The 17,625-nt window shown below is 31.2% G+C and overlaps 2 protein-coding genes across 8 annotated transcripts in view; one reads left to right on the top strand and one right to left on the bottom strand.

Moving 5' to 3' along the window:
* Positions 1-16,262, top strand: part of LOC111045709 (CCR4-NOT transcription complex subunit 4) — a 36,137-nt gene extending 19,875 nt beyond the window's left edge. For 2 of the 4 annotated variants that reach the window (XM_039430429.1, XM_039430430.1), the window contains exons 8-17: positions 1,578-1,726; positions 3,422-3,590; positions 3,930-4,054; positions 4,277-4,387; positions 5,442-5,566; positions 6,270-6,409; positions 9,036-9,160; positions 11,240-11,302; positions 12,405-12,527; positions 13,622-16,262. In XM_039430429.1, coding sequence (XP_039286363.1) covers positions 1,578-1,726; positions 3,422-3,590; positions 3,930-4,054; positions 4,277-4,387; positions 5,442-5,566; positions 6,270-6,409; positions 9,036-9,160; positions 11,240-11,302; positions 12,405-12,527; positions 13,622-13,629 — 1,138 coding nt within the window. In that variant the 3' untranslated portion in view covers positions 13,630-16,262. Of the gene's footprint in view, positions 1-1,577; positions 1,727-3,421; positions 3,591-3,929; positions 4,055-4,276; positions 4,388-5,441; positions 5,567-6,269; positions 6,410-7,295; positions 7,497-9,035; positions 9,161-11,239; positions 11,303-12,404; positions 12,528-13,621 lie in introns of those variants that run through there. The other 2 variants (XM_022331158.2, XM_022331160.2) reach the window with 2 other exon arrangements.
* The window catches only part of LOC111048197 (protein abnormal spindle), a 274,644-nt gene that overhangs the window by 156,098 nt on the left and 100,921 nt on the right, over positions 1-17,625 (bottom strand). The gene's annotated exons all lie outside the window — the stretch shown is intronic.

Here is a 17,625-nt window from a genome sequence, read left to right on the forward strand (position 1 = left end):
GAATTAGATTAAAAATATCTTGCTCACTTGAAACAATATTGTAATCTCAGTTTAATATTTTAACCAAGATATTGAGAAAATAATATTTTTTATCGCTCTATACACTATATTATATTATTTTTAATTTGAAGATGTAAATGTAATTTATTATATTGACTTATTACATGTTGTACATCTCATTGATTGTTAATTCAAATGTTTGATTGCATTCATTTCACCAGCACCAAGGTGCAACCATTAGTTATAAATTATTAACAATTTTATTATGAGTAGCGATAAATTTCTAAAATATAGTCACTTCCTGCCTTGTTTCAACGATTACGGGAATATCAACCGATAGCCATAAAGTAATTTACCTGTATGATTTGTGATGTTGCTAGTAATTATTAGAAACTGTAAGCTATTACTCATTCACAAAAATAACTCGTCAGCTACAGAAATTGATAACTGTACGGTAGAAACTGAAGATGACCATAATTGATTAATCATTGAAATCAATTAATACTCCATTTTTTAATGCCATAGTTAAAAGAGAGTCTACATAACCTTTCTTAAGAATTGGGACAGCGAATTTACTGGTTCAAAAAATTGATAAAAATTCTACTAATATTATTCGAAAAAAATAGTTTCATCTTGAAAAATCTAGTCTTAGTAGATAGTAAAGAAAATTTTACAAATACTGTATGAAATCCAGAATTTTGGCATTAGCATTGCTCTCCTAAACGTGTTATCGTATTTTCCATTGCTCTTTACAATGACATTCATCAAATTAATTAATCTTGTTAATTGAATTTTCCCTCATTGTTATTCCGTTGCTATTGATTGTTCAATACAGTCTCAGCATTTAATTCCTTTGATATTCAATATCCTAGACATACATTTTATCGTCTTTTTTCTTTAGGGCTACATGTGACGGAATAATTTGAAATGGTACCCAGATTTATATTTGTATTTATATATTTTATGTATGTATCCTTAGATTAGATTAATAGATAAAAATGTATTTTTATTGAATTTCCAAACACAATTGACAATAACAATTCTATTCTACTCAATTATAAACTATCCACACTCATCATACAATATAAAATAATCTTCAAGTCCATCTGTGAAGCAAGCTTCACGTGTAGAAGCAAGAAGCAAGCTTCATCGTCATACATCTGACGACGCGCAAAACCGAAATACTCTGTCGAGAAAAGTTGATAATGTCTCTCTAGTGTATTTCTGAACCCAGTCGAAACAAAATTGATAATGCCTCTATTGTATTTCTGTTTTGTCTGGAATCGGGTATCGAGTATGTGCTTCTGCTTAGGCTAACTATAGAGAGACACTATCATATAGTAATAAGTTTTAAAGCCACACTCCCAAACTCAATTCTACTGCTATATTTTTTTAATGTAATTGTGTATTGTTGACAAAACCTATTGCAATTGATTTTGTTGAATGCGCAATCAAATAATGTATTTTTATTCTTCTTACTTCTTAACACTATTTCACAGAATGTTCTAGACATTTTCAAATTGTTTCTATTGAACGTTGGATAGTTTATACTGATTCAGTTTGATTTGTGTGTTCAGGAAACCGACGCCGTCGCCCCCAGCTGTTGCCATTCCGACGTCTGCGCCCGTCAACATACCCAACTCGGCACAGCCGCACGCGCAGGCGCAATCTGTCAACAAAGAGGCGTGGCCCTCTCTCCAGACTGGCCTCACGCCTCCCAACAGTGGTCAGTAGTCAGTAGACAAACAAGCACTGTTTCCTATGCAAAACATTCATTTCATTTATGCTGTCAGTTTGAAGTGATTTCAAGAGATTCACTTCAAATTGTCTGCATTTACAATATTAGACATTTATCATTTAGACTTGATATCATAGCCGAAACATGTTGTAAGTAAACAAATTCAAAAAAGGGTAAAAATACAAATTCAAAAGAGAGAAAAAATTAAAAAAGAGTAAACAATTTTATAAAATATTTTTATTTCTATTTCTGTCTGCATTTAGTTTTATGAGATGCACTGATGCTATTCACAAGTACAGTTTGTAGTTGATCCAATTATACATCCTTAAACATTTTCAACCATTTGAAGATTAAGGCCCGTTTGCGTTTACATCTATCCAATTTAACCGCCGTAAATGGTGTATTTGCATTGTTGTCCGATTTGTGTCTTTGGTTCTCCTGGAATTGTTTAGAAGCAACTGTTATAAGACATCATTTAACGGCTGTTGAATTCTATAAAACGTTCAACTATTCATTTGTACAACTGAGGTGAAAACATTAATATATTCATTTGCTTGAAAGAATAGAATACTTTTCATTGTACTTTTTACGGTACTGTAGTCTCTCCTGAGCTTTTTGTCAGAATATTCATTTTGATTTGGATTGTATAGTATACATTGGAAATGAGACAGTTTGGACATGAGCCTGTTGTGCCTTTCCTCATGTCAAGTATTTGTACACAATGTGATAAATAAATAAAATATTCAACAAAAGTTCAATAATTGTAATGTTGGACTCACAGTAATATCGCAGCTTGTCTTACATTAAAATATCCAAGTCTGTCATGGGTAATACCTCATAATTCACTGCATTAATCCATATTATGTCTGATCAAATTTGTAATTAGAATAATTAGATTGCGATTTCGACATTGAAGCATTACTTCACTTGCGTTCAAGCACTGTAGTAATCAAAGTTGTGTTTTTTAAATCATTAAAGTTGTGTTTTTTAAATCATTAAAGTTGTGTTTTAGTTTTTTAAATCATTATCTGTATTCAGTCTGATATAAATATATTACTAAACAACGAACTAATCTATACAATATAAAGGGAAGAATTAACGTATACATGTACGACAGTACGAGGTACGAAATACAATATTTGATGCATCATTCGTCTGAACTACTGAACTGATAACCTTAAAATTTTGCATAAAGATTCTTCATTCACCGAGAATGGTTATAGACCTATTTCCATTTGTATCAATCAATTCATTACAAATTTGATCATTAAAACATTATTCAATCTATGATACAAAGTTTACATAAGAGCCCAATTAAATAGTATATTTTATTGTAAATTATTGCAGTTGGTGATACTTTCAATATCAGCATGGAACTATAAAACTAAATTCAATATATTTCTGCTATTAACAGAAGACCTTTGCGAAGCATGGATAAAACCTGCTCCTACTAAATAATATATATATATATATATAATAATTACTTAACAATTTTATTACTAGTAAATTAATAAACAATTATTATTAATTAACAATTGTCCAAATAATTTCTATATAGTTAATTTTTATATATTTAGTATGTATGTTATTCTTCTATAGAAGTATGAGATTAGTGCAACTTACTACATGAATAATGTAATTCCAAGAATGAAGAAATCTACAATTTAATTTTTTGTGCTGCAGATTCGGCTCCAATGTCAGTTCCGATTCAAACGACGCATCCAGCATCGCAATCGTATCCTTCGCCTCCAAACATTCAACATAACACTAACAATAATAAAAACGAAACACGAAAAAATAATTCCAACACATCAAAAAGCCACAAAAAGAGGCCACCGGCATCAGAAGACAGGTAATCCCATGTTTTCCAATCATTTAATTTTACATATGTACAAAAAGCGTTTTTAACCCGGTTCGGATGAAAGCTGATACCCATATATATATATATAATATAAGTAAATGTGTCTGGTACTGAGAGATTATCATTCACATAAGTCTAATTGGACTATGCATATCTTTTGAAAATATGAGATTATTAATATGAAGATATGAGATCATCTTAATATGAGATTATTCAATCAATTTTCTGGTTCAGGAGAATAAAATATTTGTATTGTTGAATATATACTAGTGTATAGCTAACTTTACTGAAGTTTATTGTTAAAATTCATTCTTTGTCATTTTGTTTCAGAAAACCTAAAGAAAATCACACAACACATTGTAGTGATCAAAGTCAGCCGCTATGGGAACAAGAAATAGAGTGTAAAGACAGCGTATTATTACAAACTAGCACAGTATCCCATGTCCCACCTGCAGGTTGGTACTTTCCATTCATTTCTTGCTGAAAGATATCAAATTACATGCTCCCAAAAAATCTCATTTAACCGAAGCTTTTCTTGAGTTTATCATAACACTGTAATTCCTTACTATTGAATAGAATACTATTGGGTATAGTAGATCAATATCTTATTATCTGTTACAATCGGTTCAACTGTGTATTCATATTTTTGTAATTCTAAAAAACAACTTTTATTCCAGAAACGTTAAGTGGTCAAAGAAGCCGAGCAGCTAATCTTTTCGAACAGGATAATAATTCATTTTTCTCGTCAAATACTTTCTCAAAAATCAACAATTGCACATCAGGAACAGGTAAAAAATTGCATTCAATTCTTAGTCTAATATTTACAATATTATGGGAATCGCCTACTCAATTTAGCTTGCTCACCTTTAGCTTTATGTTTTATCGCTGATGATGATAATAATAATAATAATATTAATAAAATTCTTCAACACTATAGATTGATAAAATGAAATATTGAATGAATAGAGATATATTTATATTATAAAACTATCAATTCCTCATGTTTTATAAATTAGACTCATTTCTTATCTACAGTATTATCAACTTGAGATATTTTCATTTTGTAATATTTGGATATTTTAGTTCATAATAGATTATGATATTAATAATATTTATAAGGGTATAATAATATTATTGGCAGGGTGGTATCACCTCGCTTTCAGTAGACTACAATTCAATGGTTACTATTAAGGGTGACTATATAAAAATAAATCAATTCAATCATTATTCTTAGTTTGATTAAAAAAATCTCCAATTCAGATATATGATGGAGAAACATTAGGCTATAATGACTTGGCAACATAGGTTGTATCAAATCTTCCTTGAGATCACTCATGGAAGACATCCAGTTGTACAGAGTTATTCCAAATGATTTACTCCTTTTTAAAAAAAAATTTACCCAAGTATTAATCTGAAACCAACAATATCAATGAGAAGAGAATATTCAAAAGGTTTTACAATAATTACTCTGGCCCCCAGAGACAAGACTGTCAGGATGCACAGTCAGCTCAGCTGGGTGGGCGGTCTGTCACCGGGCATTCTTTTTTAACTAGAGTAGCCACTTTCTGGCTGGCGGCTCAGGCAAATAGGGGCCTAAGGTAATTATTGTGAAAAAACGTTAAAATCTTGTCTTTCTATTGGATTAAAGATTGTTCGATTTGGGTAAATATGAATTTTTCAAAATGGGTTCGTCATTATTCAGTATAACCATGTATTGTAATTATTCCAAGAAAAGTAATGTTTGCTTGGACTTTGATCATTTCAATTTTGAAGATTTTTTATGTTTTTGATCTTTCAATATCAGTCACAAATGTTTTGATTTGCATGGTTTGGACTTTGTAGTGACAGATTGGTCGGTGAACGGCGTGACAAATAACATGCCAGATGTTCTGCCGCCGGTGCACTCTAGCGAAGACTGGCAAGCCGCGTTTGGATTTCCAGCTGTACAACAGCAATCTGAAGAAATGGTGATTAAGCCAACTAAACTATTACTTCTATTGATTAATTAACTCTTCCGTAGCTACCTAAATGATTATAACTTTCTGGGGATTGTAGAAAGTGATAATTATGTAATTATAATATCACTATACATACAAATATATCGGTAGATATATTTATGTTGAATTATAATAGTCAACGATTTCACAACCTTATGAGACACTCGAAGACAGTTAACGATTAAAACTGTCTTGAGTGTTATTGAATATCTCATTGTTGCAGATATCTTTATCAATTTAGAATATTGTATATTTTGTATTCAAGGCTCATGCGTCTCTTCAGGCGTTTACAGGCGAGTCAGCAATTGGCTGTGAGTTGGTGTTCGGGAATCAGCTGATAATCAGCCAACCGGAGAGCTTCCTGCCTTGCTGACTCGTCTGAAAACGCCTGAGAAAACGCTTTTTGTGGCTTGGCCCTAAGTGGTTGTGACACTTCTAAGACGAAGTCAAAGACACTTTTCAAAGTACAAGTGTGCATTATACATACAAATATCATACAAGCTGGATATATTCCAACTGCATTAAAATACTTTCAGGTGTTCATTGTACTCTTTTTCAATTAAAATAATAAAAAACGCTTCTTGAATTGAATAAAAACTAAGTTTAAGGTAATCCAATGTTGATTTTTGCCATTTTCCATTTGGTGTTTTTCTATTAAAATGTGTGTGTGCAGTGTGGACGCGACGACGACCTTGGCTTCGATCCTTTCCACGAAACACAGAAGGCGTTGGCTGAAATGATTGAAAAAGAAGAACAAACCCATCATCGCATGTATCAGCAGAAGCTGCTTACAACAATGCAACACAATCAAAGGTAATTGGCATTGCTATTTTCATTAGCAGTCGACTATGTTTTGTAAACTATTACAAAATTTAATGCTATCGCTTTTTACTGAGAAAGCTATCGAACCCTGTAACTTGTATTTCACCCTTTTACATCGTATCATTTCCCCTCATTTTGCTCCTTTGTTGTCAAAAATCTTGTATTTCTTGAATGGTTACTTTCTGTGTTATGTACAACTTACATGATTTGTATAATGTTTCTTTCAGAACATGGATTTGATTGAGTCTCACAAAAAATACACTTAAAATAAGTTTTATCCAAAGTTATACTGACCATTTTTTTTTATTTAAAAAGTTGGTGGCTTCTTAGTATTATCATAGAGAAACAATAGCATAAGTAGATATCCCATGATATAGGGCGTTTATGTCGCAACTCTAACTGTTATCTCAAGCCGATAGTTCATTTAATTCTTTCCCGTGAAGCTGTGTGACGCTGGTAGTCTCTCATATTGTGTCGTTCATACACTCTCACTTAACAAAACAGTAGAATTCGACAATAATCAACAGTAATCGGCTTGAGATAACAGTAAAAGCTGCGACATAAACGCCCTATACCATGGGATATCTACTTACGCTATTGTTTCTCTATGGTACTATTAAGATTAAGAGTGTATTCTTAAGAGTATATTCAACAGTTTAAGTTATAGGATTTCAAGGATAACTTATGCTGTTATCTTAGAACAGCATCAGTGATCCTTAAAATCCTACAATCTTGTAGTCTGTGTAGATATTCTATTTTATAGTGAATAATTATTTTAAGAAAATTTTTAAAATGTCTTTCCTATCTTGAATTTACTGTATTAACTTACTGTATATTTATTCTGCAATTTACTGTATATTATGTTCTTAACACACAGGTTTTGAAATGTGTCTCAAGAAGAAATTAAGTCACCTCCATCTTCAAAATGAATGTATGGATATCATATTGGTACATTCAAGTTCTGAAATACTAGAAAATACGTGGATCCCTTGTTCCTTGAATAAAATTTCACAAATCAAGTTATTTTCAACGTTTTTTCCAAAATTAAACCTTTGTAAATAAACCTATCATTTTCAATTTCAATCCAGATATTGATTATTTTTTACTGTTATTTTAAAGGTATTATCATAGAGAAACAATAGCATAAGTAGATATCCCATGGCATAGGGCGTTTATGTCGCAACTTTTACTGTTATCTCAAGCCGATAGCCCACGTAGTTCTTTCCCGTGAAGCTTTATGACGCTGGTAGTCTCTCATATTGTGCCGTTCATACACTCTTACCCGGTCATAACAGTAAAAATCAACAATAATCGACAGTAATCGGCTTGGGATAACAGTAGTTGCGACATAAACGCCCTATACCATGGGATATCTACTTACGCTATTGTTTCTCTATGGTATTATCTTCTCTACTATCCATAAAATAATGATTCTCAAAGACGTATACTAGTAATGCATGTATATATGAAGAGGAATATTAGCAATACAAATATTGAAAAAATTACTCAAATATATTATTGTTCGACACAACCAATAACATTATTAATTACAACATCAATGAATAATAATAACCAAGTGTTTCCGTTTATTGCGTGGTCATACTACATAGGCATGTCCACAAGTGTACAAATCAAAAAGAATAAAAAAGTGCCATGAGGCAAGTTTTTCAAACTGTGATACAGTACTTCAGGTTTCAGACACATAGGGCCGGTTTCCGAGCTCGGGATTTGGCTAAGTTCTAGACTTTAAACAGCTGGAGTTATGAAATTGGCTTTCCGAAACGGAGCGTAGTCGTAGTCATTGTCAAAGTCACGCTTGAATTAAATTTCAAAAAACTATAAAATTAAACACAAAATAAAATAAAGAGAAAATAGTGTAAAGTTTCAGCTATTTTGAATTATTTAGAAATGTTTGATTTCGTCAAGGAAAAACGTTTCCAATTATAAAAATGAGAAAATAAAAACTGCGACTGCTGTTATAAAAACTACGACTACGCTCAGTTTTTGAAAGCTAATTTTCTTACTTCAGCTGTTTAAAGTTTGGAACTTAGCCAAATCCCGAGCTCGGAAACCGGCCCTTAATTTTGCAAACTTCTAAAAAAATCCATATATGATGAATACTGTTGCAACATTATTTTACTGTCACGTTTACTAGAAATATTTTAATGTGGTTTGCGTCAAAATGAATGAATATACTTTATTGCAATCTCTGAACATGTTCACATATACATTCTGCAAATACAAGCATGAGCGCAGGAGAACAAAAATTACTGTAGTGGCTCTGAATGTAAATGTTTCATTTTAATGTTGAAATAACTAGCTATTTTAATTGAACAGCTAGAACTTGCAGAAGACTGGTTATCTCAACTGGTTCAAAATGGAAAATAAATAAGAACTCTCGAAGTTATTTTAGAACTGTCTGAACAAGAAACGATGGCATTGTTTGTCATTAAAATGGGGATTTCAAACTTTGCGTCGGTCTTTGTTCAGCCTTGCTAAATTTCTATGATATTATTCATTCTCTTTTGCTTTTCGTATCCTTTTTTCAGGTGTTGTAATTGTTATTCATACTTTTGATTGTGTTTTGGCAGGCATTTTTGAATTGTTTTTGTTTTAGGATCACAAACTGTTCGAAGCTGCTGGACGGACTTCGGGTGGCACCCCGCACTCGCCTCCCCCCTCCCGGCTTCACATCCACTCCCAATCACATGAATGCCTTCGGTCTGGGCATTCCAAGAACAGGTACTCACTCTCTACCCAACGCAACTCATACTGACATTTTCTGCATTAAATATAAAACTAGTTTTATATAAGGTGGGGCAGTCAAACTTCACTATTTCAGGTAATGAAATTCCCTGAACATTTGTTCAAGTTATATTTTTCAATAAATCGTAAGAACACAAATAGAAATTTTGGTTTCTTACAGAAGAATTGATTCTTTTTGAATATGATTCCAGAAAGATGGTGACCATCATTTTGAACATATTGTTAAGTCTCACTCTGGAATTGTCACTAACACGTCGTAACTCCTGTGGTATTATTGATCGAATCTCTTGTGTTATCCGCATTTTCAAGTCCTGTATCTCGATGTGTCTCAAAAACCTTTGACTTGAGGTATCCCCATGACAGTAACTTAGATGGGGTGATGGGGGAGGCCACCGAATATCATCCCCCCATTCCTACTGATCAAATGGTTCGGAAGCCATTTTTCTTATAAGGTCAATCCATACTGTGGCCATATGACTAGTTGTTCCATCTTGTTGAAAATGAGTGTTCTCGTTCACATGGAATATGGAATCGTCCAAGTTCAGAAATGAGGGAGTGGTTCAGCATTTGAACGCAGCGAACTGATGTTACTGTAATGGCGTGACCGTTGTTATCCTGGAAAAAATATGGACCAATTATTGCATTCAAAGACATCGCACACCAGACAGTCACTTTGAACAAATGGAGTGGCCTTTCATGAAGGTCTTCTGCATTTTGAACAGCCCAATACCGAAAATGCTGTATATTTATGTGCTAGTGAAACTTGAACAATGTGTGCAAAACGATCATTCTTCTAATTTCTATTGATTCAATTTGATTCTATTGATTCAATGATACACAATTATTTTTTAAAATAATTTGTTGGAGGATCAACAGGCACAGCCCAAAAATGTTTCTCCCCTAAATTTTGATTCATTAAAATAGTCCAGAAGTAGGTTATGTTTTCTCCACTTTCTCCACAAATTTTGTCTTTCTTTCTGACCAATAAATCTTTCTTGAAACAATAAAGTATGATCGTCACCTTACTGGAGTAATATTAAAAAAAAACTAAAATTTTTCCATTTTCGTTCTAACGATTTGTTGGAATATATTACTTGAAACTATTTTCTGTGAATTTAATTTTAATACCTAAAATAGTGCAGTTTGACTGCCCACCTTGTATAACTATTTGAATAACTCTAGCTGTGATTGTTATATTGACAATACTATTATTGTCAATCTAAAGACAAATCTGAAAAATAATCTTCTGTAGAAATAATTGCTAAATCATCTATATTAATTTTCAGAAGTACTATATTTTATAATATTATTATAGATCATATTTATGAGGTATCAATTTTTTATAATTGTGTGTGATATTTATTTATTTATTGGATAGAGCAAACACTACAACAGTTATCAATATCTATTCAGATATGTGATAAGACATTAGTTTTCTAAACTAATTTCTGCTGTAGAAAGTCGAATATTTTAAGTGAAACTTTATTGAAGTTTGTTTACAGAAATTTTTTAGAAATGAATAAATCATGTTGCTTCGAATTAATGTGAAAACGATATCCAAGTAAATTATATTCAGCTAGAAGGTTCAAAAAAGTATGTAAGAAGAAAAGCCTTTTGAAATGTACAGTCAAATACAATACTCGAATAGTTTGCTAGACCATATAATTATTTTCACATACTTCCATTTCAAATTCGCTATTTGAATAAAATAATGATGATCATGCCATAACCTTAAGGACTTCAAGTATACAGTTAGGAATAGGAAAATTGAAGTGACTCTAGAAATGAAAGCGAAGGCAGATGAAATGTACATCCCACAACCACATATAACCTTTTATTATACAGTAATTGAAAATCTCATATTAATTTCCACAATAGAGTTCAATGCAAGGTTTTCGTAATATACCTACAGCTATTACCTTGTTTAGAGATCGTATCTATCCGTTTATTGTAATTGGAAGTAGAAAATGTATGTACGGCAAGGCGACTTAACTAATAGTAATACGGCGGCAGATCCTTGAAATATGTCAAATAACCTTTCTCATTTGTTTCCAGGAACTAAGGTTTTACCTTTCATGCAGCCTACTATTTCATTTCCACAACATTCTGCTCCGCCAGGTAAGAAAGAAAATTTTTATTTGATCTATGTCATTTTGGAATGTCTATTTCATAATTTTATTACATTTTTTTAGCAACTTGAAAACCGTTGATTAATTTTCAAAAGTACCGCTAGCTTAGCTGTGATATTTTGAATATCTCTAGGAATCGTTTCCGCAGTAATATCGGATCGTTTTTTATTTTATGTAATTATAGGTACGCATTCATTTATTATTCAACTCAACACTGTAGAATTTTGATTATTCTAAGAGAAAGATCAATGATAACTAATCATTTCTTTTGAAAATGGCTATCTGTTTAAATACCAAATTTGTAGGATTATTTAAATTTCAAGCGATAGTATTGATTTTAATTTTTCCACCATCTCCAACATTTTTCCCGGTTGTGTGCTGATGGGAAGGTTATTATTTTATATCCTTTCCATTGAATCGACAATTATTTGTTGAAACACCGCCGATTTATGAAGTTACATCACAATATAATATTATCGTTATTCAAATTGCTTTCAATCTTTATTCTCTTTAATTAATTTTTCATACTTTGTAAGAGTCTTTAAATAATTAGCTATACTGTTATTTGATGTATATTAGTGTATAAGCCAGTATATATTGTAACATACATAAATAAAGAACTAATCTAATCTAAGAAATTGTAATATTGGTGGAAAAGTAAATTACAAAAAATCCAAGAGTAAAATGGCACTATATATCAATAGTATTGTCATCACTAGAATGATATTCTAGCCAAAGATAATAACAAGACAACTTGTTGAATCGCTGGAAGGTACTAGGCCTATGACCCCCATGTGTTCGTGTTTCAACCTATGTTTTTCATTTAATTTTTTAGCTGAGAAACAAAATCTGGAGAGAGCAATAGGAACACTCACACTGAACGCTTGTCAACAACTACATCCAAGTCGCAACGTGTTTCAATGGCCAGATTTTTTTCGGCTCATGCATGATTCGACTTGCACATTAAATGTGATCACACCCTTACTGTTGTGTTTAGTTGCAAATGTGTAATTATGCTTTGAAGCTATGATATGCTAAAAATGTATATATTATTATTATTGTCTGCACTAATTAACGAACTAATTGAACAGGTATTCCTTTTGCAGCTTGGGATTGGTCAGCGCTGGACCCAGCTATAGTATCGACAGGTCAACACTGCGAAATGTACACCAGTCCACCGCCACCCGGTTTCGCTATTCGACAGACTTTAGACAGTGAGTCTCATAATACATTAAATAGATCAATAATCCATATTGCAGAAAAAATGAATGAATTAACGACACCATACATAATAATTATACAGTGACCCAAAAGTCATCATAAGCTTAGATTACATAACTCATGTATAGTGACTTTTGGGACACTGTATATTCATGTACGGTGATGTACATGGATATTTACATAACTCATGTATAGTGACTTTTGGGACACTGTATATTCATGTACGGTGATGTACATGGATATTTACATAACTCATGGATAGTTACTTTTGGGATACTCTGTATGGTGATATTGATCCATCAATTCTCATCACAACGCTTAGATTAGGCTATATAACTTTATGGATTATGATTTTTGGGACACTGCATATTTCTTTATGGTGATGTTGTTCCATTCATTAACATTTTAAAGTAATTAATTCACAAATTTGAGAAAATATTGATCCATGAAAATTTAAGAACGGATAATTGGCAGTAATGCTCAAAAATTGATCAATAAACTATTAGTCCTTTTTTTTATGATATCATTGTTATTTTGGTTAAATATCTTCAACGTACAATCAGAATTAAGTAGATTTCAGTAGGTGACCTCAAATGTTGTAGAACTGTAAAGTAGTAGGCCTATAAATAATGTGTTTGTGCAAATAAATGAAATAAATAATGATGCTTCTGATGCTTTCTATTTATGCTCTTCTCAACATTTTATAGATTTATTTGCTACATTCATGAATTAATATATTCTTATGATTAAACCAATTAAATACATCAATTACATGACAGAGTCGATGGAATTTAATTCATATTTGCGAAAATTAAACACATGTCAATTTTCAGTCTTATAGTAGGTGTGAGCATCATAAAATAAATTAGGCCTTTATTTTAAGGCAATATAAGAGAGATTTATTCAAATTTTTATATCTATCGTGTCATAGTACTATTAGTAATTCAATTCTTCCACAAATAGAGGGGAAAATGATCAATAAGGACATTATTAGATTTTTATTATTATTACACATGATATTTGTTATAAATGTGTGAACGATAGTTTTTCAGGCAGTAATAATAATACCTTTAATTATTTTTTTCAGATTTATAACAACTATGGGAAGTTTGAGGATCGGCAAGCCTGATGTCATGATCATTATAATTATTATAATCTGGTACTCTACTGGTAATCTTGAGATTCACAATAAAATATAGATAATTTATTTCTCTTATGGATAGGCATTTCAATATTTTGATCGTAAAATATCTCTGATTATTATTATATGTGAAAATTAAATATACAGTTTATTCTCTCCAATTTTGTTTTTGTGTATACTATCTTATTTAAGATGATGATGATGATGATATTAATAACAAATCTTGAATTATAATATTCACATACTTTTATCACGATATTATCTCTTAAATCTACTTAAAAACGACTGAAATTCGTGAAAATTCAGATTATCAGACTAGTTAGTGTTGAAATTTGGTCTCACCTACAATACTAAAGAAATTCGTTCAATTCTCTTCCTATAAAAAAGATGCTAGTTAACTTTTCTCTTTTAAAAATGGAGAATACACTGGGCTTTAAGTTTATTTTTTGTTGAATGTTTAAAATTGTTTAATTTTTGTTGTAGGAAAAAATAATATAATATAAACATGTTCTAACTCAAATGTCAAGATAGATTCTTTGACCCCGTGTTAATCAGATATAGTAGTTGTTTCTGTTCTAAATTGTTTATTTCCTCATATAATCTTGAAGCTGAAAAATAAATTTTACGGTAAGTGCTTTCAATCCTTGTAGATTTGTTGATAAAAATTACACGTGGAATTTATAATCAAAGCATTCTTTTTAAATTCCTTCTACTTATAGTATTCATTTTTTGTGCAATAAAATTTTAAATCTTAACAACTCGTGAATTTGTAGCATAAATTTATTAATAGTTTTTTCAGTGCAGAAATTAGATTGATACTTTTTCTTGAGTACATCAACTATTTACCTACTCTCTAACTTGACAATATTTTAGAAAAATCAGTAATAATTCTACATTTTACGTGAACTAATTTTAATTTTTTAAATCTTATTTACACTAGTCTCTTGCGAATTGGGTTACTATTTTTCTCGTTTATGCTGCTGCACCCGAAAACTAACATGGTGAATTGAATGTGTGATTGTCTTTGTATCGTATTCTTGTCAGTACTCTTGATTAAACAAAATATCAATCAAGACATTTTTCCTAAAATGAATTTTATCAATTAATACCTACATTACACAGCATAATTTGCTATATTATGACTTGTATTTGAATCTATAAATAATGTTCCACATTCAACAAGATGAATGAATATGAATTTTTGTTATATGTGAAATTAATTTATATAATACTTATTCTCTTAATTGGGGCTTCATTGTACACAGTTGACTGAAAAATTAATTTAATTGAATTTAAAATAATTCAAGGACTCCCCACCAATTAAAGCCTTACGGAAATTATTAATTTTTATTGTAGTCAGTAATTTTGTATCTGTCAAATTTATCAGTTCGGAATTCATCTCAAATTGAAAGATCTTTCTTCAATATCCACCCTCAAACAATCTCATAATCACGTTGGGATCGTCTTTGCTCAAGGTCCTAAAAACGAGTCAGGCCAGAGCTCTAGAGTCATGTTGGCTGTTTTTGTAATAGTTATAGTCCAACTTCAAATCTCCAACACCAATATTTCTTGCAAGAATTTCCGATTGGAGGTTATTTAATATCTATTGTCTATTGAACAGAAGGATAAAAATAATTCACTTATCAAAATAAAATTATTGTTCACCTTGTACGAAAAGAATATACAAACTATTAAATCTTCGCTTATGAGCAAAACTTGACATTAATCCTGAAAATAAGTATTTATATTTCTCCTATTCTTGAATTGTCTTGAATAAGACTAATCACCATTGTGGTTCCATTATACATTACATTAAACCAACTTACTATGTATTTGTGATGATGCTATTATAAACATGGAAATATACTTTATTAGGTGGAGTTAGGTCAAGAGTCCACTCTACCACTCAACCTTGAAATAATGTTTATCTTCAAAACTGGATTATTGCAATGGTATATGTGTATAAATGGATTATCTAATTCAAGATTGAATTTGACCTGGCTTGTTTCAATACTAGATTTTTTAAAATAGAATTTCATGGATCAACATAGTTATCCATTGACTTGATATTTCAAAAATCATTAATTTTTCATTCAACTGGTCACAGTGTATACCTTTCCTTGATATTATTTTATTTTTAATCGACAAATATTAATAATATAGACGTTTTATACATTTATTCAAGCAAGCAGCTTGGCTTGACATCTTTCTCACCTGTTCAAGATTAATAATTACATGTTCTTTCTATTCTGGTGTAGGGATGTTCTTTTCTGTATTTTCTAACAATAATTTATTATTTGGTGAAAATGTTTCATAACGATATCTCACAAATGCTGTATCCTATTGTACAGTGTTGGTGTGAAGTTGTCGAACTTATATTCTAACTTTGATATCATTTGAATTGTGATATATTTGTTATTATTTTTAATTTTTGTTCATTATATGAGGCTGCCTATCCTCAGTAATTATGCAAACTTCTCTGTTGACATATTGTAAGATGGAGTGAAACCGACAGTATATTATAATATGCGGCAATGTTGAAAAATAAATAAAATGATCGATTATGCGCTATATAACAATGAAAAAATATGTTTACTCTCTTACATCACCTGTCCTATTTTTATGGTGTTCACAACCCGGGTCTAACATGAATGTGTCTTGTATTCTGTTTTCTTCAAAATAATAATACTTCTAGCACTACCTACTTCTGTTGAAATTTTTGTATTCTATATCACTAACTAATATTCCTTAATATTTTCCAATTCAAGTAAAAAACATATTCTGCTGGTATATTAAGTTGAAGAATAAAAAGTATCCGAAGAGTCTGTAGCCTAGCAAATAAATATTTTGAAAGGTGTGAGTAAATTAAATTATCATAAAAACTACATAACTTCAAAGATTTTACAAGCATTGTTCCAGAAATTTTATCTATCAAATGAGATTCAATTTATTCTGTCAGCATTCCTTACACATAAGATAAGGAATTCATTCACTTTTTGTCAATATTACTTACTAGCCGTCTGGCTCGCTTCGCTCGCCATATCCGTCCAAGAATGAGATCAGCAGGCTCGCTTCGCTCGCCTTCATTTTTCATTTGGGCATTTTTATCATATATTAGGACAATCCAGTCGGGGGTTCAGACTAAACGGCTGGCTAAACGGATATGGCGAGCGAAGCGAGCCTGACTGCTAGTAATATAATATTTCCAGGATTGAAGTAGCAGTGCCCAATCAATTTTTCCGCGATAAATGCATTTAAATCTTCAACTTGGTGCCAACCTAACAAAGTCAACTCAACTTAATGCCAACCTGACAAAATTATTAATTTAGTTGCCAGTTAACAACTGTTTCGAAGAGGTACTCTATCTAGATTATAGTTCTATAGTAACATATGATATGGAAATTTCAATTATAATATTAAGAGATTGGGAGAAGAAGAATATAGATGCTAAAAGACGAACTTTAAACCCTTAAAAACAACCCTTAGAGTTAAAATATTGCCAAAAGGTTTCTTAGTGCGCCTCTAAAGGGCCAACTGAACATACCTACCAAATTTGAACGTTTTTGGTCCGGTAGATTTTTAGTTATGCGAGTGAGTGAGTAAGTCAGTCAGTGAGTGAGTGCCATTTCGCTTGTATATATATATATATATATATATATATATATATATATAGATAGATATATAAGTCAATGTGCTTCTCATTAATTCAATGCTGACAGTGAATCTCACTAAAGAAATCTTCTATTCTTCGTTGAAAAAATCACTCGATCACATTGCTGGAGTGTTAATGTACCTACTAGTTGAAAAGTTGTACCCGTAATGTAGACTACCATGTAATTTCTCATTTGCCGCGTTTACTTAACTTCATACCATAATACCATTATGCTAGTGGATAGCTAAACATATATGCCATAAGCAAGTACCATTAACAATCAAGTCGACTTGGAGTG

The sequence above is a fragment of the Nilaparvata lugens genome, chromosome 6, assembly GCF_014356525.2.
Source record: "Nilaparvata lugens isolate BPH chromosome 6, ASM1435652v1, whole genome shotgun sequence".
Classification (NCBI taxonomy): Eukaryota; Metazoa; Arthropoda; class Insecta; order Hemiptera; family Delphacidae; genus Nilaparvata; species Nilaparvata lugens.